The sequence below is a fragment of the Sinohyriopsis cumingii genome, chromosome 15 (assembly GCF_028554795.1).
Source record: "Sinohyriopsis cumingii isolate HCF-2022 chromosome 15, ASM2855479v2, whole genome shotgun sequence".
Lineage (NCBI taxonomy): Eukaryota > Metazoa > Mollusca > Bivalvia > Unionida > Unionidae > Sinohyriopsis > Sinohyriopsis cumingii.
The window spans coordinates 116,417,571-116,445,221 of NC_142975.1; the positions used below are offsets into that span (position 1 = coordinate 116,417,571).

Sequence of the window (27,651 nt, forward strand, 5' to 3'; positions counted from 1 at the left end):
CTTGAAGGCAGGAGAACTTAAAAGAATGTCCAACCAATCTGAAACTATATCGAGACTGAAGTGACAGTCACGTAGCACTTTTTGAGACTGATTTTGTACGTAATGATATTACAACGCTAGATATGGGGAAGCGGGAATAACCACTCGAAATTTTCTTGCGAAAGCGATGACATTTGTGCACACATTTTTGCGATATTGGATTAGGCCGAGAGAAGTCAAACTGGAAAAGTTACAAGAAAGAGCACTCGCTATTGGTGCTGAATAAACTGAAATAAATTGTTGCACAAAGCATCCATCAGAAACAAGGGACTACGAGTGTGGCTGATCCTAGTGGAGATTTTGTTTTGCAAGTGTTTTTACAGATACACTTTAAATTTTCCTTTTCTTTACCCTCGTTACTACTTTGTTTTGGTGGCATGTAATTTCAGTACACTGAATGTATAGGATAAAGATAACTGCGTACAGTATCTTACACTGACAACTGAACATTTTTTATAAACAGGTCAGAGCTCCGTTTCAGCGATCTGTAACCACAAGGGACAGAGCTGGAATGGTATCTGTTACCTCTAGGTCTTGTTATGAATACCTGAACTGCTTTGTAGAAAGAAACATTGCATTACTTTGTTGACAACCAACCCGCTGGGAAGGGAGATAGTTTAGAATGCAAGGACCATGAATGTATATTTTGTATGGAAGGATGGATGGATGGATGGATGAATGTCTGCATGCATTTATTTATGTATGTACAGGTGTATGCATCTATGATTGCATCAGTGCATGCACGTGTATGAATGCATGCTTGTTTTGTTGTTCTAAAGGTAGGAAGTATGTTAATAGTTCTGTAGATCGGTGGATTAGTAGGTATAATAGTAATAATGTGAATAGGACGGTAGGTGAGTAGATATATACATATATTAACATATATTTCTCTGCAGAAACACAGACGGGCAGAGGAAAATTAATGTGACGAGAACTATCCTCCTGACCTAGCTCAGTATAAAGGTTTTTTTTTTGTAGTTCAGAATTACATATGACCCACATATAAATACGAACTGTTCGCCTGACCTGCCTCTCTACACGCGTCTTAATTTGTAGTTCAGAATTACACATGACTCACAAGTATTATCATAAGTCGACTATCTTTATCAAGAAACTTTATGCCAGTAGCACCGACTTGGTCATACTTCTATGCTATGCATAGAAGATTAGCTATGACATAAACGACGTTACCTCACGATATTAAAGTTATTATCAAAGTTATTATCACATTGGATAAAGTTTACCGGAGGAAGCATCTGCAAATATTTGTTTTTTGTGTGCTAGTATCTGTGCATAGCGTAATACGATAAATACAACGATACAATCATAGTGGATTTAAGGATATAAGCGGTGTGAAACAACAACAACAACAACAAACAAACAACAACAACAAAAAAATGATTGAAGCGAAACAGTCCAGAGTGAAAGAAGAGGGACAGGTTATATCGGAAAAGAATGTGAAATCAAAACAGGAGATGGAGCGTTTACAAGTTAAGCAACGAATTGGACTGTTTAGTAGCATTACATTTATTGTAGGCGCCATCATAGGTAATTGTTTTTCTTGCTGCATTGTCTTCTGTGTACATCGATAGTGAGTACAAACGAAAATGTATTATTCCTACTCCTTTCTAAAAAGCGCTGGAGATTTGATGTGCAACCGTCCTCTGTCTGTCCGTCTGTACATTCCCATATCTCCTATTAAACCACAGCGTGGGAAATCAGGAAATTGTTAAGTTATGATGCTCCTGTGATAAACATGGGCGAGATTTATGCCATCCCCATTGACTCCAATCCTTGACGAACCGATGATCACTGGCCATGGCGATAATAAATTGATAGAAGATCTATTTTTATTTACTTATTTTATCGTCAATGGTAAACCCAGCTTGATTTTTGAAAAGTAAAGTACTTATAGCAAATAACTGTTAAGTACTTCAAATGTATATAGTATTGCTATGGTTGCAAAGGCGACAACGACGACGACGACGACGACGATGATGATCATTATCATCATCTATGAGTGCAGTTGGGTCCGTCAAATAACATTTATGGTTTGAGATGATGGTAATTATTATTATTATTATTATTATTATTCCAGGTTCAGGAATTTTTGTTAGCCCGAAGGGTGCGTTATCATACTCCGGATCAGTTGGTTTGACGCTTGTGATGTGGGCTTTATGTGGATTGTTCTCTTTATTAGGTAGGTAGATCGCTCTTGTGGCTTCAGTGGTTCGAGCTTTAGCCTCTGATGCGGGAGTTCGCGGGTGTGAAACCCTGCTGAATCATACCAATGACATAAAAATGGTACTTACAGTTGCCTCACTTAGCGTTCAGCATTAATAGGTTAGTGTTAGGACTAGTCGGCCTAGTGTCGGGATAATCTGATAGGGTGGGACATGCTGAAACATGTCTGCGTCATGATGCTCCAGTGGTAGACATTATTATAAATTGCCACACTGTAAACATCGAAGTGACATGACTAAAAATTTTAAGCTACATTAAAAATAAAACATAAACATGCCACGCACAAACATATTTAAGGTAGGTCAGTTTCTAGAGATACAGAAACGTTTATGTTTTATCTTCATATATTGTTGCAGAAGACGATCAAGGTCACGGGATATATATATATATATATATATATATATATATATATATATATATATATATATATATAAGTATTGGTTTTTTGACTGAGTATTGAAAATTATTGGTCCGGACAGCATGCGGCAAAAGATGCACGAGCTTGCGAAGTTATCCTACGCCAGATGAACGATGACCTAATATTTATCAATACTCAGTCAGTGACCGTTTAATTATAAACTTAAAACAATCTTGGTTTGTATTAAAGGAATAATGCAACTGGAACGATATAATTATTCTGTTTTATTTCATATTTTATGTGTTCTTTAATTTATGAATGAAACCTGAGCACCGCGCATTAATACACACTATTTTACTACTATGAAGTGATAATTCGTCGCTTGCTAAAGAGACTGGAATGTGAAGCAGTCAAAGAAAAACAACGAAATATTGATACAAAAAACAACTGATGAAGTCTTTTTATGTCCTGTCATCACGATTTTATTTGGTTCAACTCCGGCTTTTGAGAGCGTGGGGTACAGTATATCCATCCGACAAAACGAGTTGATATTTTCCAATACAAATGCAGTAACCATTTTATTATATGCTCATTTTCTTATTCTACTTAAGGCTTAGTTATGTAAACAAAAATACACCACAAGAAACAAAGTAACTGAATGTATGCCGTATTCCAAACTAAACACATAAGCGCAAATTCATCAATACACAACAACATTATTAATGCGCACATAACTCCGCCCAGATAAATTTGAATTTAGCCGCGCGCTAGACATAGCTTTCGAAAGAAAATGGCGTTTTGGTCTACTTAAAATTGAAATTTGGTGTCGTATTGCGAATGAATGCGCATTGCAACAGCTTTTATATTCGATCTGGAATGAATATAGTTTGGTATTATTATCGTTTCTACGAAATTTTGTGATAATGCACTGGTTATATCTTACCAATTCTACATGAAGTAAATAGGATTTCAGTGGCGACGGAGCAGTGTGTTAACACCTGCAAGCGTGTGTCTGTTCTGTCATTGAATGTTAAAATCATAATGTGGGAAAATATGATGACTTTCAATTGCAGTTATTAAAAATACGCTATAGAATATAATGTTGATTTCATTTTGAGTGCAGTAAGGGGATGAAATTACACTTGGAATTTAGTCGAAATTACAATACAATTTCGAAATGTGTAATCAAGATTGAGAACCCATCACATAGTTCATGTACTTCGGATGTTCAGAACTAAGAAATTACATTTTGTTACACATTCACAATGTAAAACTGTAAGTATATTTTTGCCATTCTTATTATCAGTAAAGGCGACAGTTTATGCCTTGTCACTTGCATGTTATTTGTAGGAACCCAGTAATGTTATGGGATCTGGCGTCTATCGCCTGCCTAAATCAGAAACATTGTATCATACATTAACGAGGAATGTGGCAAAGCAGCTGCTATATGGCAGTCCACGAAACATCTGCTTTAGTTCATTCAGAAACAAATTTAAACAACTAAAACGTAAACTGCCAGGAGCTTAAGTGTACATGATTTGATTACAAATCAAAAGTGCTGCCGTCTGCTGCCTTTGGTTGTTTACAATAGAAATTAGTTCCTTTATAAGTGCAATACGACTTTTAGCGCAAGTTCAATATCGTAAAATCCTGAACGATTCTTACAATGCAAAGTTAACGGAGAAAAAAAATGAGCATATAATAAGACGTGTTCTCTCTCTGTTTTTTTAGTTTGTTTGCTGTTGTTTTTTGTTGCTATTTTATGTTCTTGTATGTAGATCTGTTCATTATTTTGTATTTAATTTTGGTGGTGGCTACCTTAGATTTTATATAAATACTTTCAATTTGGACGAGAGCTATATCTAGCCGTCACATTTACGTAGAGAAACCAAACGTTCATTAAGATGGTTATTCAGTAGATATGGGTGGATGTTTTCTATAGTTACATGCTCTCTCTCTTTACATTCCGTAGCTATAGCTGACCATTTTGTTTACATCTCGTAGCGTCGCTACTTCATCGTATTGTGCTTTTTATGATTTTATTTTACATTTTCCACGTCACCTGGATTTATTTGCAGATCTCGTGCTTCCACCTTTATCTCTTCTTCGAACTATTGAATATATAAATGTAACTGTTCTGGGCTCATCTCGAGTAAACCGTTGAAACAGTCAATGTTTTGGAGGCAGTCATCCTTCGTTGCCATTTTTATTTCCACGTAGACAAAAATAGTTCTTAGAACGCTGGCACGTTATAACCATATAAGTAAGCGGTGAATATTTTACACGTACTTAACTCCGGTCAGTACCGCTACCGCTGAGTATTGACCCTAGCATCATTGTTAAACTAATGGGACTATTTATAAAGTATATAGTAAATAATAAATTTTCCTTTTTATGCCCAGCAATATATTCGGGAGAGGCATATATTATCTTATTGCTTATTATTAAGATGCATTCTAGTGTGTACAGAACAGGACAGAACAAAATTTGTATTAATAAAAAAAATCTCAGGCATATATGGTGAATAGGTTGCATGTGATAATAACACAACTGCTACAATATTGTAAGGCTCCGTCACTAACATAAGGAGATACACATAACATCATAGGTCAACATTTACAATAATAGCAAGACTAAACATTCGGACGTTTGTGAGATCATCTGAGTACGTAAATTAAACATTATTTTCGTAGAGTACAATGTCTCTCATAGAGTGTACAAAAGTTGTGAGAGAGAGAGAGGAAAATATTAATATTGTTGTGAAGTATAGGAAATTTACGCTTGCACAGACTGCATAAAATTTATGATATTCTTTTCATTATTACAGTATTTTGGAGATTTTAGCGATTTTTTGTGTGCAAAATAAGGTTTGTAATTTTCCAAAGGATGGTTTGCGGTAATAGAACGGTTTTAGAAACGTGCCCCTTTCTTTGTAAAGTTTGGATCAAATAACAAAAAATGGTATTCTTCCCAGATGTCATTTATATCACAATGATTACATTTTCTTTCCTCAAATGGTGTATTGTCCCAACGACCGCTTTTAACGGGGAGTCTGCGATTTGAAGTCCCGAACTTTATCGATGGCAAATACTAAAGTATGTCGCTGTCCGTAAATTTCACGTTTCATTTACCTGGATTAAATGTTGTGTTTACGGTCATTTTCTGTGTGCATATTTGTCCTTATAGTCATACAAAAAAGAAAAGCAGTGGCATTTTGTTCAATGAACTGATTTCTAAGTTGTTTTTTTTCCTTTTATCTATCTAGCTTCTCTTGTCTATGCCGAGTTGGCTACCATGCTACCCAAATCTGGAGGGGATTACAGTTATATCATGGAGGCTTTCGGTGACTGTCCTGCATTTCTGATTTTCTGGTCCCATGTAATAATCGGCAGTAGTTCTAACGTTGTTCTTCCTCTAGTTTTTGCGGATTATCTCTGTGCTCTCCTGTTCGGAGCCTGCGGCGCACCAGAGAGTATCAGAAGAATGATAGCTGCCATTGAAATGCGTAAGAAATTTATCACGTGTTCAATACATGAAATTTAGGGTTATTTGGAAGATACGTAAGTATGGAAATAATGTTTTTGAAGTTTTGTTTTATTTTTTTTATCAAACACGCAAGTCTCGAAAGGATGAGCAGAGCAATATTCAAGGCTGCAATCCCATGCCAAGCAATCGTAAATTAAAATAATGTCAATGCACGCTATAACATAACAGTTTGACCCCTTCCCCGGTCCCATTTGAGAGTAGCGAAAACAATTTAGTACACTTTTACACCAAAGTCAAGGGCAACGGGAGATTCAAGAGTCTGGGGATAGTGGTTATTAAGAACCGATATATTTGGGCAAACAAAATATCAGCTAAACACGTGTAATCCGGGTAGATGTTTAGTGAGTTGTTCGTCATGCACGCGTGTCACGATCACGGGCGCCTGCACATGGGAGCAAGGGGAGGAGGCAACCTCTTTATTTCACCGCTAAACATGTTTTGGCATACATTCATAGAACTAAACTGGACGAGCATGGTATATTTGGGGGTAGGAAAATTGTATGAAATAAGTGAGCTACAAAGAGTCATATGAGTTCAAATCGTTTGTTACTCTCTCCAGGAAATGAAGCTTTAAAATTGTGTGGAATACTTCAAACTTTATAATGATTATATGCAGTAATTACACTTTTTGAGAAGAAAAAAAAAAAAAGAAACTGAAAGAATGTCTCCGAATCATTTTGAGCGAAGTAAATAAATGTTTTTTTGTTGTTCTGTAGGTCAAGAATGATTAGACCGGAATTACACTATATATATATATATATATATATATATATATATATATATATATATATATATATATATATATATATATATATATATATATATATATATATATATATATATATATATATATAGGGGCCCCGAGTGGCCGAGTGGTCTAAAGCGCTCTCCGTTACGGATCACTGCCATCTCACCTCTGTCTGCGGCGGTTCGAGTCTAAGATTCAGCCAATGTGGGCATGTGAGAAAGCTTGCCAGTAGCTTCTCGTGGGTCGGTGGTTCTTTCCGGGGTTTTCCGGGTTCTTCCTCCACCATTAATACTGGCCGCCATGTATAGCCTATCGTGCTGAAAAATGGCGTTAAACTCCCACAACAACAACAACAATATATATATATATATATATATATATATATATATATATATATATATATATATATATATATGCACCTCATTTTATATACATGTATATCATTTTGGTGATAAATTTACGATCTTATCGAAGACAGACATAAAAAAAATGATTTGAAATTATAAATTTCAACAAAAGGTCGCTATTTCTTATAAATTATAATTCTAATTATAACTGTAATTATAAATAGTTCTGTGTCGGTTATCATTCATTAGCAGTAATTATTAAAAAATATTACGAAGTAAAATTCGTATCTTTACATAATTCTTCAAAAATAAGTTTGCGTTATGTAGACGAATTTGAGACTGATTTTTTAATTACAGTAACCTTGACAATAGTGAATGTTACCAGTGTGCGACTAGCAGTATCCGTTCAAGGAGTTTGTACCACTGCGAAAGTATGTGCTCTTCTTGTAATTATACTTGGCGGTATTGTCTCCATGTGCCAGGGTAAGAGCAGACTGAGAACATACATACATACATACATACATACATACATACATACAGGCATGTAAACAATATAGTTTGACAATAGTCTATTGGTAATGTAGATCATATGCAGACAATATTATAGTTACACAACAATATTGCAATGATGCAGACCGTCATATTACAAATAAATTTAACACAGTAAGGTGATCAATTGAAAGAATGAACAAATCCAGCACACACAGCAAAAATATGAATGGAGACGAAACGGAACAATTTATGATCCTCCATAAGGTAGGAAAATAGTTACAAGTGCATCTGATCTCTACTGTGGAATATTGAAAACGAGTATTGAGATAATAAGTATGACAGGGTTCTTAGATCTCATCATAGAACAGAAGATATCTTCACATGGGTGCTTTTGGTAAAAATTCCTGGAATGAATCTGTTTCGAAGATCTGCATGTAAAGGTCATTGCAAAACGAAGTGATATTTCTGTTTGGATTGGTCACGTGACTCACAATATGTTGATAATGGTATGCAAAATATTTATTTTGATATTTTTTTAATAAGGTTTATTTTGATAATTGATTTGGTCCTCCTCATATTTTTAGTCGGTTTCCAGCTCACTAAAGTGTACCCACCCAGCACACTACAGTTTCGGCCAAGCCTAGTAAAACCAAAGCGATCTCACCGACCGCACCTAGCCAATACATCAAGCCAAACTCATAAAGCACATTGTCTTCAGCAGGTTTTATGTAAGAGTACTGTTACTGTCTTCGATAATGTAACCTTTATCATCGTTAACAGGTTAACCCGCCTTTGTTGAACGAGTCTGCAAATAAGTATGACAAATTGGCAGGAATGGGTATATTTGCGAGAACAGTTTGATTCCTCCAAGCGTCTCCAGATAATGTTCGTGCTTCCGAGACTTTTTTGATAACGTTTTTCTTGATTCCTTTAGCCCGTTTTTTTACTTCGCCGCGAGCTAATTTGATTGAGTACATTTTTCCTCGCAGTCCGACGAATCCCGCTGTGGGCACTAAATTCATTTGGTCCTTGAACTTTCTGATGACCTTTTTGTTAGAACCGTCGTAAAATGGACTCGATTTGGGATTGTCTGAAAAGTCGAATGAGCTTTTGTCCTCGAACATATCATGGTACATGTAAAAATCTAAATACCCGTTTGTGTTATCGCTGAAAAATCTTTTCCACATGCGGTTCTCAGCATCCTGTTAAACCGCTCAACAACCACAGCTGTTCTCTGATTCTGTGGGTGGTACAAGACACTTTTATTTCTTTAAAGTCAATCCAAGACGGTTACGTTGTAAAACTTCCTGCACCGATAATATTGTCTGGAGCTACAACAATAGAATGTCCTTTTTATTTCTCAATCGAACTACCCAAGCGTACTTTCTGAACACATCAATAACGATCATCAAATATTTGAAATAATCGTTGTGCGGGCTGTAATCTGTCATGTCCACGAAATCATCTGCTCAAATATCATCCATCGTCACGGCAATGACCTTACGCCGTGGAAAATGTTTACGCACAGGTTTGAGCAGCCCTTCTGCCAGTTGTGTTTCATGCGTTCCAACTCTAGTGATGGAACCAACACTTAGCTTATGTTTAGTGCCAATGATTCAAGGCACGCGAGCGCGGTCCACTCACTCCCTGTTTTGGAGTTTTTATTCTCTCAAATCTCCCATTATGACCTTATCGCATCCGGCTTTATCGTCGAGTACAATATCTGTGATTCGGCTAATGTGGGTATGTGAGAAAGCTTGCCGGTAGCTTCTCGTGGGTCGGTGGTTCTTTCCGGGGTTTTCCCGGGTTCTTCCTCCACCATTAATACTGGCCGCCATGTATAGCCTATCGTGTGCTGAAAAATGGCGTTAAACCCCACAACAACAACAACAGCAAGCCAGACTGTGCGATACGACATTGTTATTTAGACAAATTGACAATGTACTTATCGAGACATTACTTGTGGGTTATGGCGAGTCAGATAGCTTCTGCAAAACATTACTGTCCTTGCCAGTAACTTATGTTATTGACTTTTATTGTTCCAGGTCACAAAATGCTCGTTTGCAACAAACTGGCTGTGATGTCACGCGACCTTGTGGTACGGATATGCATCCGTCCTGTATCGGTCAACATTTAACATTGGCAACTTCTGATAATACACCAAACCAATTTTAACCAAACCTATCAAAAATTGTTCCTGACACAAAGGACCCTCAAGCTAATATAAGTAATGCCAGTCTTCCATCAAATATGGCCGCTGTCACTTTACAAAATGAAAACTTATATATATATATATATATATATATATATATATATATATATATATATATATATATATATATATATATAATGCTCATTTTTTTCTCCGTTAACGTTACATTTTCAGAATCGTTCAGTATTTTACGATATTGCACATTTTCATCTTGCACTCACGTGCAGGACACGTGTACCCAATAGCGTATTCGGAACTACTTTGTAAAAAAATCATGTACACTCGTGTAGCAGACGTTTTACGTTTTGGTTGATTACATTTTTTTCTGAATGAACTAAAGCAAATGTTTCGTGGACTGCCACATAGCAGCTGCTTTGCCACATTCCGCGTTAATGTTTGATACAACGTTTCGGATTTAGGCGGGCGATAGACGCCAGATACATGCAAGTTACAAGGCATAAACTGTCTCCTTAGCTGGTAATAAGAACGGCAAAGAATATACTTACAGTTTTACATCCTGAAAGTCATAAAAATGTACTTTTTTAGTTCTGAAAATCGGAAGTACATGAGCCATGTGATGGGTTCTCGATCTTGATTACACATTTGGAAATTGCACAGTAATTTCGACTATATTCCAAATGTAATTACATCCTCCTTACTGCACTCAAAATGAAATAAACATTATATTCGATAGCATCTTTCTGATAATTGAAATTGAATGACTTCATATTTTCCCCTCATTATGATTTCAAACAGAACTGGCGCATAAATCCAGTGCATAATCACAAAATTTCATAGAAACGACAAAAATACCAAAGTCTATTCATTCCAGATCAAATGGAAAAGCGGATGCAATGCGCATTAATTCACAATATGGCTCCAAATTTCAATTTTAAGTAGACCAAAACGCCATTTTTTTCGAAAGTTATGTCTAGCGCGCGACTAAGTTCAAATTGATATGGGCGGAGTTATGTGCGCATTAATAATGTTGTTATTGTATAATGATATATCTGCGCTTGTGTATTTAGTCTGGAATACGGCACACATTCAGTTACTTTGTTTCGTGTAATGTATTTTTGTTTACATAGCTAAGCCTTAGGTAGAATAAGAAAATGAGCATATAATAGAAAGGTTACTGCATTTATATGGGAAAATATTAACTCGTTTTGTCAGATGGATATACTGCAATCACAAGGTCGTGTAGTAGTTCCATCCCAGAAACATCTCGTTCATATTTTCCCATACAAATGCAGTAACATATGTGTGTATATATATATATATATATATATATATATATATATATATATATATATATGTCTGCACCTATCTTTGCAAACACTGACATATTTCTTTTAACTGATATGGCCCATTTATAATGAATGACAAGTAGATATAGTGTTACAATCGTTCTCCACAATGTGCTGAATTTACTCGTTAAATTTGTTCTCTAGACTAGTCGGAACGCCACCGTAGCTGTTATTTACGAATTTGTCATCTAATCTATTCGAAACGCCCGACCATAACTGTAATTTAGGAATGTGTTTTTTTTGACAATTACAACATTTATATTTCACAGGGAAAGTTGAAAATATAAGCAGTGGATTTGATGGTACGACTACTAACGTAACTTCCTATGCCTTAGCATTCTACAGTTGCATGTGGGCCTACGGCGGATGGTATGTTACTGCATTAGCTCATCTATATCACTCCCACGTCTGCGTATAAAATGGATCCGCATCCGAATTATGTCGCTCAGATCAATGTCTACGCTGTTCGCTCAATATCATATAAATAATGAATCGTGTAAACCCTGACCCGCCGTCGCATTAAGTAATTTCAGATCGGAGGTGTGTTTTGTTCGCAACTGAACACGTGCAACGCAAGAAGAGAAACATCACGTTTTCAAAATGAAATAGGTTACCAGTTTTGAGGAATTAGACCAGATTCTGCTCCTTTTATTTTTAGGTACAATTGCGTGCAATAATAGGTGATTGGTGGATGACGGAGCGATGCATAAACTCTATCATTTAAGGCAGTGGTTCTCAACCCCAGGTCACGACCCAAATCAGGGTCGCGGGGACATTCTGCAGGGTCGCGGAGGGTAGCTAGGATATTTGTTTAGGGTGGCAAAACTTATCAAAATGTGGATCAGGCTCTGAAGAAAAATCAGTTTTTAGGGTCGCGGAGAAAAAGGTTGGGCACCACTGGCCTAATGGCCATTGGTAATGCCCACGTCATTAAAGGTAAATGAGGATGATACTTTGATTGTGAAGAAATGGCTACAAATTATGGTAATGGTAATTTAAGTAGTCTGCTCATTATATCAGTGAAAGTGTGATGGAATAAATTATAATTAAAAAAATCCATACCTTTTTTATTCATACTTTGACACAGTGTACATAAATATGGAGTTTGTAGTAAAAACTGAGTGCCACTGACACTTATGAATAATACATGTAGTGGCAAGGAGAAGTGGATTTTATATAACAGTTGGAGAAATTGAACATGAGCTGTTTTGCTGCTCATACTGTTTACAAATAAAATGGATTCTACTCAGCCCTGAAATATTGTAAGGAGGCTTGTATTTGCTATACTCAGCATTTTATTAGGAAAACAAAAACACACTTTTAAAATGTATTTTGGTAATAATAATGGCACTATGTTCAGCCCACACATTATGATTTTCCTAAAATAAAGTCTGGAATATTTTCATAATCCTTGCTTACACGTATTTCTGTAAATGCTGTTCGTCTATCTATCTATCTATCTATCTATCTATCTATCTATCTTTCTTTCTTTCTTTCTTTCTTTCTTTCTATTGTGCCACAAAGGATAATTCTGTTTTCTATACTTTATTAATTAATGAATCTTGATTTTAAAACTCAAGCCACTTTCGTTGCATCCTATTAAGGCAAAGTGTGCGAAATGAAACAATTTGGTCTAATATTTCCCTTTTATGTAGACCACCAGCCACATTAAGCTGTTCCCCTGTAACATGTGTTCTAAAGCACCCCGTGTCTTTGCAAATGACTACACTCCACACTATATAACGAAAAAGGTATACTTACCCAGTGTTCAAATGTCATCCACAAAGCAACATAAATAACTAGTTATCACAAAAACAGAAAAATGTCATTTCACCATTACTAATATGTTTATAACTAATTGTACAAATAAGCGTCAACTCTTTCCATATACGTGACCTATTCGACACACCGTAGAACCCTGTGTAGAGAAGTATATGGCATATACACGCATGCGTGTCATATACGCCGTCATTAAGTACAATGCGCTGTACTTTAACTTCAAGATTAATGAGAATTGTAAACTTCCACCAAAACTGAACGAAGTACCATCCTGTAAAGTATCTGCCTCTTTCCTAATTTCAATCACACTCTTGTTTCGCTTGAATTTCCGTCTCGTACACTAGCAGAAACGCAGCCTTCAACTGCTTACAAGAATCAAGAATACCATCTATGCGTACATACAAGGTTTATTTAGGAAAAGTAGCTAATGGCAAGTACTTTTCATTATCATAGATGGGTGTTAAGAATGAAGGACTGATGATACCAGAAGATATACATTTTCACGGATTAATACTAAGAGAACTAGATGTGGTGAAAGATGAAATAAAAATAAGAAAAATGTAAAATCGTAAATAAGTCATTTTATAGTATGTATTTCATTAATGTTTTGGATATCTCTTTATTTTGATCAGTAATGACCACAGCTGTACTTTCAACATGGACAGTTTGATGACCTCAGTGTTACAGATATACATGTAACATAATTGTCAGTCAAGGGTCCGGGTTGACTGGAAGAAGACCAATATGGTAGCTTCCGTTACATCGCATCGTGATCTTTGCCACATGCATTGTATGCAATGTCAAATGTATATGAAAAAAGGACCGCTCATTGCATCTTGATTAGTCTTCTTCCTGCAACATGATAATTACAATGCAATAGCTCAATACTATCTCAGTGCTGTGATCTATTGCGCGTAAAATACAATATTAAATTGACCATCTTAGCTCATATAGATACATTTTCCGTGAAAAAGATTGTCCCTGAAAATTTAAATGCCAGTTATTAAGGTTAATACTATGTAACTTTAAACTCATTACGTACTATACACGATATCTGACCATACCACACCCACCCACCCGAGAGCCAATTCGATTACCAATAGTCTTTAAGTTCCACCCTCTACTTCCAAGACCTCACCTATCTGTGTAACAGCAAGTCCAGCTTTGTACAACGTTGACCAAGAAAAGTTCACGCATAATAATTAATCTTTTCCATACAGAGGTCTTCGGAACGTATGCAGTCAGTCTTATACTAACACTATGATCATTTAGCTCCACGGACGACGTCTGTCGCGGTTCGTCTTTTAATGCTTGTTTAATGTGCATAATTCTAAGTTCTTGTGATGTGCAATCAATCCGTTCGTCTGTTGACATCTCGTCCCTCCAGGGATCAGTCTGTAATTCACATGTAAATAGTCTAAATAAAAGTACAGTTTATACAGGTCATGCAGGCGTGCAGCGCCGACTTTTTCAGTAATTGGTATAATATTTTCGAATTTGATTGCACATGCTTTTTAATGGCGATTTTTCACCTTTTTCCAACCTCAAACATCTACTTTCTTGGAAGGTCATTATAGAACACATCCTAAGAAATACAATGATAAAGCCACAATTCCGCCGCATATAATAAATTTCAGCATTCGTCCAATCAAAGTAAAGTTTGGAAGGAAATGGTTTATTAAACAAAAGCATAAATCGTTCTATGAAATAATCAAAATGCTAGGATTTAAAGACGTTCCAATATTTAGTTTAGAATTTTGAGTTGCCTCCCCTTAATTCAGTCAACGAAGCCGCTTGTAATTCAGATCCTTTTCCAGAGTGCCCCAAAAGTAGTTATGTGATACATTCGTCAAATCTGTTAGTAACTAGTCTAATAACAACAACATTCACACGTGGCGCACAGACTGATTCGAAAGGGGATAAAGAAAGGCAGGCTTTTTCAAGGTTGTCTGAGAAGAAAACGCTTGCATCAAATACAATTAAGTCTCGGGTGAATACTAGTACTCATCTGGGGCGCTGGAATATACACTGAAGGGCGGACTTGGGCAGAAGACAGTCCGACATAGCGTGGTATCAACTTCTTATGTTTACAACGAAGACAGTATCAAATCTTGTGTTGCAGCTTTGAACTAAAATCGGTTGAACCACGGATGTCGCCAATCAGCATCGGTTTAATTGGTACACATGTGAAAAATGGCAGAGTTTCTCTGCTTGAGGGAAAACCTACATGGCTCGTAATGTGATGAAACGACGACATTATCTATTCTTGATGGAACCCAGCGATGTTTAGGACCAATACCTTTCAGAAATCAGTAGTTTCAAGATGATTTGGCATGTACAACGTTTTGCACATAACGGCGGCATTGGGACTTTAAAGTACGTGGACATTTGTGGACGAAGTCAGTCTAAATGAGGAATACAAGGCCACCATTATAAAAGTCCACAGCAATCAATAACTTATGTCTGGAAGTGTTTTGATGACATGTAAGGTCCAGAACATACAGCAGTCAGGACTGAATAGACTTTGGTTACATTATTTTAGTATTAAAGTTATGAAGAACAGTTAACATTTATTTTAATTTGAGTAAATGCGCCAGCATGACCACGTTGACGCACATTTGAGTAATTAGCCAAACAATGGCCATTTGCTTCTGTTTTTAAATGCAAATATTTAAAATTATTATGATGGGATTGAAATCGTTGTGTTGAAACAAAATCACAATTGCATCAGAGAAACTGTAAAAATATCATATCTTACAATCCTCACCACAAGTAAATTCTAGCTTCTGTCTTGGTGTTTATTCAATGTAGAGTGATCGACTAATTTTCGTATTTGAGCTTACGTTATTTAATGTGCTATGCGAAATGCCAAACCATTTTGTAAATTCCTACCACAATTCACCAATTTGAAAAGTTTGTTCTTGGTTCTTGCCAATTTATGCTATTTAGGAGAAATGGTATCGTTTCACGATCTTTTTATTTCAGGTATGTGGTAAATAATATTGCAGAAGAAGTGAAAAAACCCAAGAAGTAAGTACAATCGGTTTCTCAAAATGTTTGAGTATTTGAGAAAATATAAAATTTACATAATGATGCAATGATGTCAAATTTTGCTGTTGTTTTTGCTTTTTGAAGAGTATACATTGGTTCTAATTCATTCTGTAGGAAATAATTAGCATCAAGGACGCCTATGCTTTACATTCCTAATTTTTGTTGTTGATGATTTAGTCTGTTTTGTACATTGTACCCAAATATGAACTGAATTTAACCATATCGTAAGAATAGATTTTCCAGTAGAAATATCGTCCATATTTACATCCCCGTGATAACGACGTGTCAGTTCATACGGTCCCCATTGATGCATTGCTTACGTGCATTAATCCTATATGTACAAAGGCTGAATGAAACTGAAGACTCCGCACACACTACAATCTTCCTTTATCGACTTTATTTCTGCAAAAATGTTTGAATTTGCATTCTCGAACCCTGGAATGAACAGTAACATGAATATAGGTCTACAAAATAAGTCTATTTTATTTATGACACTTACGTTAACTAAATTTCATCGTCTGTATTTCTGAAAAGTCATCTTGCATGAAAATATAACAACAAATCAATTGCTCCTTATAGTAATTTATGTTGGTTTTGTTCTTCATGCTGTTATCGGTATAAAAATCGCGAGTTTTACGATTGCTTGGTCCAAATACGAATTTCATTTCATAAATTGAAATAAATAATCTTATAGATGTTGAAGCCTAAATTGTATTACTCATTTTAAGTTCTTTTTTCTCTCCATTATTTTAGTTATGCTTTATTGAACAATTCGCTATATAGTGAACTACGTTGTTTATTATATATATATATATATATATATATATATATATATATATATATATATATATATATATATATATATATATATATATATATAATCATTTCATTCATTAATGGAAATAGGGTTTGCTGCATTGATTAATTCATGTTTATTTATATATTTAAGCTGTGCAACTATTGTTGTGATATTTTCACCAAAATTTAAATTGAAATGTTAATGTAAATGAATTTAAATGGATACGTTGAGGAAAGTTAAGGCACAAAAATTTTGACGTATTCTTACTAGCGGGATGCAAAATTTAATTTCAAAATTATGTTCCTGACGATTTCTTTAAAGTTATTAACAGATTTTAAATTTAGAACTATGACATAGATTACTGAAGAAAAGACAAATTAAACCACGAATTTCTGATGAATGTATGCTGATTAAGGCCTTAATTATAATAATATTTAAATTTAGGTACCCAAGTAACAAAGGAGACAATAATAATAATAATAATAATAATTTAGTACAGCGCTTTATCTTTAGCTCTTTAAGATATTATCTAGTACATAAAACAAATACAACGAAAGATGACCAAAACAAACACCATGAAATTATCACAAAAAACCCCAGGCTGACAATAATTAAGGAAGTTAACATGATTGTTATCTTTAATTCTCTTCTTGTGGTCGAACTAGATGAGTTTTAAGGACACTCTTCAATGTGACACAGTGTCGTAGTATCTAACACCTATGGGCAGTTCGTTCCACGTAGATGCGCCTTGGTAAGCAAAAGAACGTTTTCCGTATGAATTCGTTTTAACAGTGGTAACAACGAGAATGCGAGTGCCGGAAGAGGACCGTACATTTCTAGATGGGCTGTGTACATTGGTAAGGTCATATAGGTATGCTGGACTGGAGCCAATCAAACAAAATGTAGTATAGTGACCCGATTTGTGTTTGATTCTGGATCGAACGAGTAGCCAGTGATGGCTACAGAGCGGGGGCAGATGTGTTCAATTCTTCATACTCTAAGGATGATCCGATCAGCCATGTTACGAACATTGTGAAGTTTCTGTAGTAGATAATGAGATGAACCAGATAGGAGTGAATTAGAATAGTCCAGTCTTGAAAGCAGTCTAGTCTTGAAAGTAATAAGAAACACGCAGGTGTTTTAGTGGCATCAGCCGAAATGCAATTGTGAACGGAGATGATGAGTCTCAGCTCTAGATATGCATCTTTGCATACATTAATTGCATGTTGGTGTAACGAGGGCGTATTGTCGTGTGTGACACCTATGTTTCGTACTGACTGTGTAAATTCGATGTTGGCATGGATGGTACTTTTTTTGAGGTAAAGGATGTGGCTGAGATTGCGTGGTGATCAGGATGGCTTTAGTTGTATTATCATTCATCTGCATCTTGTTATATGTCATCCATCCATGACTTCACGTTATAAATGCAACTCTGTGCCTTGGATGGTAGCATCAAATTCGTTTGGGCAGCTATATTTGAGTGTTATCAGAGGAACAATTAGTGAGACATCGGGTGTCGATCTATGCAGAATGTAGAGAACTGTGCCAAGAACAGAACATTATGGAACGGCAAAACATACATCAACCGGGCCGGAATGTTTTCCATTTACGGACACACTTTGTGTCCTATTGACCAAGTTGGACTTGAACCATGGTAAGGCTGTATCGTGAATACCAAATAGATGATGGAGACGGTGACGTAATATATCATGATCCATTGTGTTAAATGCCGCAGAAAATTCAGTGAGGGTGAGATCTATAATCTTTCCACCATCCAAAGCAGAGAAAAGGTCGTTAACTACTCTCAGAAGGGAAGTCTTAGTACTGTGGTGAGGTTGATATGCAGACTGTACATTACTAAATGACCATTTAAATTTAGATGAGATACAAATTTGGACAGAACAAGTGTTTCTAAGATTATTTTTTTTATGAATGAGAGGTTAAAATAGGGCGGTAGTTCTTTAAATCGTTACTGTCAAATATTGGTATCTTAAACAGAGGCTTTACAGTTAGTCTTGAAGAAATGATGGGTATTCCCCATATGGAAGATAAGTATTTATAACATTGGTTAGTGAAGGCAATATTGAATCCAAGCGCTCAAGCTGCATTAATGTCGTAATCGGATGGAGTTCACATAACTTTGGGGCGCTCTTCGTCACAACTGTATATACCAAATCCAAAGGGACAGTTGCAGTGATTTCATTGTGATTTTGTTACACTTAGTGCCATTAAATGTTGTCGTGTATTTTCTATATCACAACTGTATGGTGACGATGAGTCACTTCAAATTGATTTGTCAAGCTTATCTCTAACAGATTGAACTTGATCACGGAAGAAATTTGCGAATAGGTCCAGAACGTCGTTGGAAGTGGTGCACATTTATTCCTTGACATTAACTTGCCCGTAATCTCGAGGAACTCTTCGCAGTTGGAACTATCAATTATCTAGGTGATATCGTAGGCTAATTTTGCTCAATGAACTATGTAACATTCATCTTGGGAGCTTCATAGATCTGTTTATGAATAGCGAGGCTGGTGGTAATCCAAAGCCTCTCAGCCTTACGGAGTTCTCATTTAGCATTACTATACCATGGAGAACACTTTTGAATTTATTCTCTGTACTTGGTACATATTTTTTAAAGTAATAAATGCAAGCACTTGCCAAGTTGTAGGAGGTAACGAAGTTGAGGTTTGCTTGGATGTCATGCCTTAGTTGGGTTGTATGTGAATATAATTTGGGAGTTGTTATGTGTATGGGTTTTCAGAACAGTCAAAGGGAAGGTTGAAATTCCCAAGAAGAACCAGGTTGCCACCTATCAAATTTCCATATTCCAGGAGGTATTGAAATTGCTCAAAATACAGAGATTCAGTCAGCTTGTTTATTCGACTAGGAGGACGGCGGTAGAGGCAGAACAAATATACTGTCCTTTCTTCCATAGTAAGCTAGGTTCGGACCAGTTTAAAAAAGATGTGTGTTCGAGACAGAATGTAGTACTGTAGTTCAGACGGTGTGTCGAGGGTGTGAGATCCATAAACTTTCGCTCATCGCCTGACTTTTTAAGACAAATTTCTGTTAAGAAAAATACATTAATAGTTGATAAAGATAACTATTTCCGTTGGTCCTTCTCATTGGAAGTTGAATAATGAAGCACACAGTAGTGGTTAATGAGACTTCAAGATTGACGATTGAGGAGGAATTTGAATTAAAGTTTTCCAAATTAACGGTCGAGTTTTCAAATTGCTTTGAAGGAAAGGGCGAAAGGGTCATAACTGGAATTTTCCTTCCTGTTCTACAGCGGTCGGCATTCTTTCCTCTATGCCGTTTACATTTAAGTAAAGATGGATGTAGTCCCAGACCCATAAGTCTAGTGCAGTTGTAGGATCGATCGCAAAGGGGTTCTTATTTTTTGCAGTCAATGAGGGTCCATCGAAACATAAACGGGTCGACTGGCGAGTATAACTTGATGACGTCATATTTAAAACAAATGGCGACTGAAAAAGCTCAACAGTTCTCTTTTCCAGGGACGTCATTTCAACTTGTTTCGGCGGGGGGGGGGGGGGGAGCAAAACTTGATTGGGGAGAGGGGCAAACTTGACGGGCAAGTTAATTTTCCTTTATAGGCTACAGCAATTTTACAGCACATGCAAATGGGGGGGGGGAGGGCAAATACCCACTGCCCCCAATGACGTCACTGATCTTTTCCAAAACAAGTAAACGAAGAAACTCGTTCCAACAGAACAGCCAATGCATGATGAAACCACTAATGTAAATTAATTCTGTCAACAAATAATTATGTCATGCAACACGGTAAAAATTCCGGAGCAGCTGCCTCAAGCTTATAAAGCGATGGCTGTCAATTTTTAATTCGCGTCGATGTACTTTTGATTTAAATACATGTCCATATAAATGACAATTACAACAAACGTTTAACAACATAGTATTTATAGGACAGAGAACTGAGCCACATAAGTAATGGCAGAAAATCAAGTGACTCGAAAATGGCCGTGTCATATAAAAGTCTGATATAAAGGTGTATATATAATTCAGTACACACAGATTCGAATACCAAAAACCAGTATTTCTCTACACCGATAACTTGCTCATTAAGTATAGTGACATACCAGTGAGTTTTAAGTCTCCTAAAGCTGACTTGAAGAATTGCTCCCAATTAAAGGATTTTCTAAAACAAAACTTTATTTTTGTTACTCGAAGGGTTTGACTATTGTTGCAGTATCTAATTACTTTCAGATTTTTTTGTTTTTGTTTTGTATGGTTATTTTTAAGTTATATTCCAGTTCTGTTTCTTGTATTTGGATTTATACGAATACTTTCTTGCGACGGAAAGGAATATGAATAAAATATATGGCCCAGTTAAAGTGCTCTTTTGCAACAAAAGCAATACAATTATAGAACCTGTATAAATTAGGCACTTTTGCTGGCACAATGTTGATATGATTCTTAACTATGGTATTTTACGACGTGAATCTAAATTTTAATTTCTTTCACCAAAATATATTAGGTACCGGCATGATACTTATGTATGAAAAACCGAAATATCACGCACAATCAAGGATACCCCGCAGATGATACTCGTCTTGCTTTTTCTTTAAGAATTTGTCATTCCAATTTTTTCCTTTACAACTTTGACAGCATACATGTAACTTTACATATACGTATAAGTCATTATCATTATAGATCAGAGAGGTTACTAGTTTTAATGTAATGTTTAATGCAATCTTCTCTAGAATCCCCACCAGATAAAGTTATCATTCACATCAGGAGAAACGTCATGTTGAGAACACTGCCTTTGATAGTATACCTACTCTAAAATGCAAACCCAATACTGATAACAGCCAATAAATTTTGAATCGCGATGAATTCGAATATATATATATATATATATATATATATATATATATATATATATATATATAATTGTGTGTGTGTGTGTGTGTGTACAACGTTCTCATCAAAAATGGTTGCAGAAACATACCAAAGGGTATCGTCATGTCGATGGTGGCGGTGACTGTGATCTATTTGTTGGCCAACATTTCCTACTCTACCATCCTTTCTAAGAAAGAGTTTTTGGCATCTTCCGCAGTCGCATATGTAATTCTCTCTCTCTCTCTCTCTCTCTCTCTCTCTGTGATCGTTCCAACTTTCCATCGGAATAGGAAATTCAGCTTCATAGTAAAGACCTAGTATAACTCTAAATTAAAACATTACTTCACATTAATGCATCTCACACTTTCTTTCCTACAAGATTCATTGATGCAAAGTATTTGACATTTTAAAGACGTTTAATAAAATTGATATGATATAATAAATAACAGATACATTTATTAAGTTAATAAAATGATAAATATCTTTTTCAATAAAAATACCCATATGTCGAGAAAAACCATTTGAATATGGAAGCAGTGTTTTAATCAATTATATCACGTATAGTATTTAATTACCGGAAATGAATATCTAACCTCCATGACGATAGTGTGAAAGTGCTAGAAGGAATAAAGTATGGATATACGACTAAGTCTGAGATGATTAAAAAATCTTTTTATACGGAACAACGCGGACTTATAGACTTATTACCTATTTCCCCCATATATATATATATATATATATATATATATATATATATATATATATATATATATATATATATATATATATATATATATATATTTATATTTATATCTACAGTCTTGGGGCAAAAGAGTAATCGGTAGTGCTGCTGTTTTGGTACCGATCAGCGTAATGTTTTCTGTATACGGAACATCCAACGGTGCCCTATTTTCTGCGGGAAGGTAAATATGTTTTAATCGAACTTGCAACAATTACTAATGTTGTCTTGTTCCCCCGCATGTATATATATATATATATATATATATATATATATATATATATATATATATATATATATATATATATATATATATATGGATAAAAGTAGCTATTTAATCATCATTCTTGGTTGATAATATAAGCTTAATTGTTTTTCCCGCCAGCGTACATTGAAATACGATAAGATCCTTCCTGTTGAAAAAAAGACAGAAACAAGAGATATTAAAGGATATAAGAAGCGAAAAACTCAACAGCTGAAATTCTTTTCAGTATGTTTCCTAGCTATCTGTTGCTTTGTTAAGATTGCATTGTATATAATAATTGTTGCTAAGCACCACAAGCACAATATTTACAATAAAACACTCCTGATTCTAGAGGATCAATGTATTTTAGGTTATATTTTGCTGCCGCAAGAAATGGACATGTTCCAGCTATAATGGCATACATCCATGTCAAGTCACTTATTCCAATCGCTGCCGTTGTTTTTCCGGTGAGTAATTGAGTAGGTGATATAATTAAAGAGACTATAAGATGAGCACCATTGAAAAGAATACTGTCATTTTAGATGGACATCTATGGATAAAGTTTCTTTAAAGTTCTACTTTAAATCTTATATTAATTTGTATCTATCCAGTGTATATTAGTCATTGACGCCATGAAGCGTAAAGATCTTAATAAAGAAATAAATATACTCTACCCATTTAAAAAGTTATTACAACTGTATGGTATATATCACCAGATTTTTTTAAAGCATTGACATCAAGTAATACTTTCCAGTTGTTGCAGTGATTGCTTTTGGATGAAACAGTTTGTCTGTCTGTGTGTAATTTCAGAGCACTGTGTCTATTTTGTTACTTGCATACGCCGACATTACAGAGCTGATCAACTTTGTTGGGTTTATCACATTTACCGTCAATGCTCTTGTAATGCTCTCTGACATCAAACTTCGTCTCACCAGGAAAGATCTTCAACCAACATTCAAGGTAACCATGGTCACTTCTGCCAGCATTGCACGTGACTTTACATTTCGATTGCATCGTGTAACATTTGATGCAACAATTAAAAGCTGTATAGACACAATAGCAAATAAGGCGATGTAGTTCAGCCACATAATACACTATTGCTGGCAATATAACATGTTAAATGAAAGGAAAGTACCGTAAAGAAAGTGATTTACTTTTGAGCGTTTTGGGCGTATTCCTGGTATCAAAGGTCATCGGATACTATTATGCTAAAGGAGTTGAAAATCTTTGGTAGAAGTCTTATACTTAATTGAACGAAATAAACTCTGCGGTTGACTGTTGACCAGTACAAACTTTTATTGAGTCCATAGAAGCGGATTCAAGATGTTTTCTAAGAAGGTCGGGTTTCGTTACATTCCTGTGAGTGTATGATAGAATTGTCTACTACTGAACAACAGCGGGGAAAATCTCTTTCTTCAAGTGACAACTACATTTTATCACGTGACTTAATGCAATCAAGGGACAAAAAAACCCGATTTCCATCATTCACAATAATCAAGATAAATGCTAACTGTAGAACGTTTACGTTCCTAGGGGCGCCACTTAACAATATTTCCTCGGGAGGCTCGTACCATCGCCCCACCATTGGGTTTCGACCACTTTTATATGAACGTTCGTGTGTGTTTAAACGTCGTTTATAGCTCATACTGATTGTTTTTATTATTTCCGCTCTATATTAAGGCGAATAAATATTGGATTTGTGCTTTCTTTTAAGCTGTTTTAAAGTTGCGTTAGTTTTCACAATACTCCATTTTGTCAAAGACCTTCATTTTCACCCAGGAATGGGAGAAAATTAATATTTGATATGTATTGCTGTTGCATTGAAAAATTCCACTCTTGGCATCAAACTGTGACGTCAAAGCCTCATGTCAAACACAACACTGTGACTCTTAGGATAATTTGGCCATTGATGCATGTGAACGATTATATGTATCCGAAAATTTACGGAGTATGATAGTCTGAAATGGCTTAGCTCCCATTTGCATTGTTCCCGTTTTCCAATTCTTTCTAGTATATAGACGATATAGAAACAAATTGTTTTCAATCATGTAAATTATTCAAAGCTCAAAGTTACAGTTATTAGGCATTTACAACAAAAGATCACAAATTTCCGACAATGTCTTTGTTTATTTCTGTGGTATGTTTGTTTGATAGTAATAATAATAATAATAGGACATCATGCAGAATAGACAACGAAAATAGTGTCAAAATTGGAAAGGGAAATTTCACGATCTCATGGTCATTTGAAACCTGAAGAAATTCATTCTTACAGTAAAAAAAAATCTTAATTAAATCGTAAAAAACCTACCGTTAGCATCCTTGCATATTAAAATAATGATGGGTCAATAAGGGATTTCTTTACAGGTACCATTAGTAATACCTATCGTGGTTTTCTTCATTTGCATCTTCATGGTTGTGGCACCTTTTCTGCAAAAGCCCAACATAGAATTTTTGTATGGTGTCGCCATTATAGTTGCCGGACTTGTTTTCTATTTCCCCTTTGTCTACTTTCGGAAGAAAATACCAGGATACGGTATGTATAAATAATTTTTCTTTTTAAATACCTTTAATGAACATGCTTGTGGCGAGAAACCGGAAAAAGTGTGTCGTCAATCCAATCCACGCGTGTGTATCTGTAAATCTATTTATCTATTGTGATGTCCCTCCCAGTCACATTTTCCTGACACCAGGCCGACCAGTCCTAGCACTAACCTCTTATTGCTGAGCGCCAAACGAGGCAGCTGTTAGTACCATTTTTAGAAGTCTTTGGTATGACTTGGTCGGGGTTCGAACCCAGACCTCCCGCATCCGGGGCGGACGCTCTAATTACTAGGCCACCGGAGCGGTTCTTTATCTAATTACTGTTTGCTATTTACAAATAATTTCGAACGTGCACAAAAATTTTAATGTTTCAGACAATTATTCTATTTTTCCCTCCATCATATAGTTGTTTTCTTATACGTACGTGTAAATCAAAATCATTGGTTAGAATATCTATCATATTTGAACTTATTTATCGCGTATCATCAAGCAAACAGTGGCTTTTTACTCCCAATCTTCGGAAAATGTGGCAATTAAACATCTAATACATAAGCAGGAGATTTTCTAAGAAAAGAAAGTAAAGTTCATCTAACATGCTTAATCAGAAAAAGTCTCAGAACTTCATGGTTAATATAAAATTCACGTCATCACTTGGGGCCGTGTCAGTTGTAAGCCAGCTAATCCGCCTGCCGTTTTACACTTGATATTAGATAAAGATCCTTCCGCCAACCCAACTGAACATTCTCAAATTGGCAGATTCTTGTTCGAATTCGATATACACTGATATGTCTTGACTGGTTTTAATAAAGAAAATAAGAAAAGAATATATTTTGCCACAATGGCACATACAACTAATTGTAGCCACATTTAATTACTATGGCGGAGGGTAGGAATGGTGGTGTCTTGACCTGGCATTTGGATCGACTGTTTTGGCGGCTTGGCTGTGGTCGTGTGACGTAATTTCTCAACAGTTCCTGGTTAAAAGTAAGATTATTTGCTGTGGCTAATTTTCGTGGACAGCTGTGTAAGACATGGTTCTAATGATATGGAAAAATGGAAACCAGCCTGGAAATTGGTGGACATAAAATAGAGTATATATGGATTTGGCTGACCAGGATTAGTTAATAATGTAAGTTATGTTTTAGGAAAAAGAATCTTTTGAGAGCTTATCCTAGTTGTAAGTGAAACAAATAGAGACATTGTTTTATTGATGGAATTTAAGTCCTTTAACAGTCTTGAGTTTGGAGCAATCATTACTAAAATTAGCACCCGAGTCTTTGGTGTGGAATTGAAAGCACATGCTTTTTTCAAACACATGCAGGTCCAGAAAATGCCTCGGCTAATCTCCTTTCCTCAACACAGAAGCTGACATCCAGTTTTCATCTATACTGATAAATATAGGTTTGATCATGAGCACTCAAAAATTTAAAGTTGTTGAATATTTAATATCATGGTGTTTGCATCGGTTTACTATGGGAACTGAATTAGTACCGTGAGTCCTGTACTGACCACACCAGTAAATATTACATTACGTAGGGAGTATTTTTGACAATGTATTTTTTTTACTGCTTTTCAGATTGGTTTACTCTTAAGTGTCAGCTTTTGTTGGAAGTATCTCCAACGTCTCCAAACATTCGCTCAAATTAAGCTGACCTGGGTGTTGAGCATTTACGTGTCATAGAATAAAGACAGAAGAATACATGAATGACCGAAAAAATGGGACATGTCTTCTCAACATAGTGGCTGAAATAAAAAAGCACCTGAAATAACGATTGTATGCGTAAACAATGTAATTCAGGAAGACATTATCAATATATTGTCATTTATGTGAGTTGTTTTTTTCTGTTTGTATTCATAGGAACTACAAAGCTGTTTGACTGTTTGGACTTAAACGCTCTTTTGGGATTATTGTGAATCCATTCAAAGACATTCTGGATTACATAAATGTGAAATATTAAATCTGTTAGCACATCGGTAAATTCAAGGCTAATGGTGCGTCAGCTCCTTCATTCATAACACTCTACACATTTCAACCTGAGACAGAACTTTTAGAATTATTTGGGATTTAATTCAAATTGCTGTTTTTTAAAGAGTTTCACTTTGTGTTCTAGGGAAATAAATTATTTGTTGATCTTTAATAGGCATGTCTGTTGTTTTTCTCTTTTCGGTCTACCGTACTTATCATAAAGTCGTAACAGGCAAATTCGATGCTGTGAGCACATTGATTCAGTGGAGGCGCTAGGGTTCCTTATGCCCGGGGCACTGTTCTTTAGTAACGACCACGTGCGGAGAATAGTTTTATACTAGTTGCCATCCTCCTA

General features: G+C 35.6%; 1 protein-coding gene across 2 annotated transcripts; it reads left to right on the plus strand.

Annotated features, from left to right (window-relative positions):
• The first annotated feature begins 1,144 nt into the window (after positions 1–1,144).
• On the plus strand, positions 1,145–27,468 carry LOC149782546 (b(0,+)-type amino acid transporter 1-like). Of its 2 annotated transcripts, XM_089933978.1 has the most exons (12): positions 1,145–1,587; positions 2,138–2,239; positions 5,907–6,146; positions 7,640–7,765; positions 11,563–11,662; positions 16,058–16,102; positions 21,908–22,031; positions 22,626–22,729; positions 23,160–23,256; positions 23,600–23,749; positions 25,154–25,322; positions 26,907–27,468. In XM_089933978.1, exons 1-12 carry the CDS (start codon positions 1,437–1,439, stop codon positions 26,975–26,977), a joined length of 1,479 nt encoding a protein of 492 aa, XP_089790104.1. In that variant the 5' UTR covers positions 1,145–1,436; the 3' UTR covers positions 26,978–27,468. The 2 variants fall into 2 exon arrangements, with proteins under 2 accessions (XP_089790104.1, XP_089790105.1); XM_089933979.1 differs by lacking the exon at positions 23,600–23,749.
• Positions 27,469–27,651: the final 183 nt, after the last annotated feature.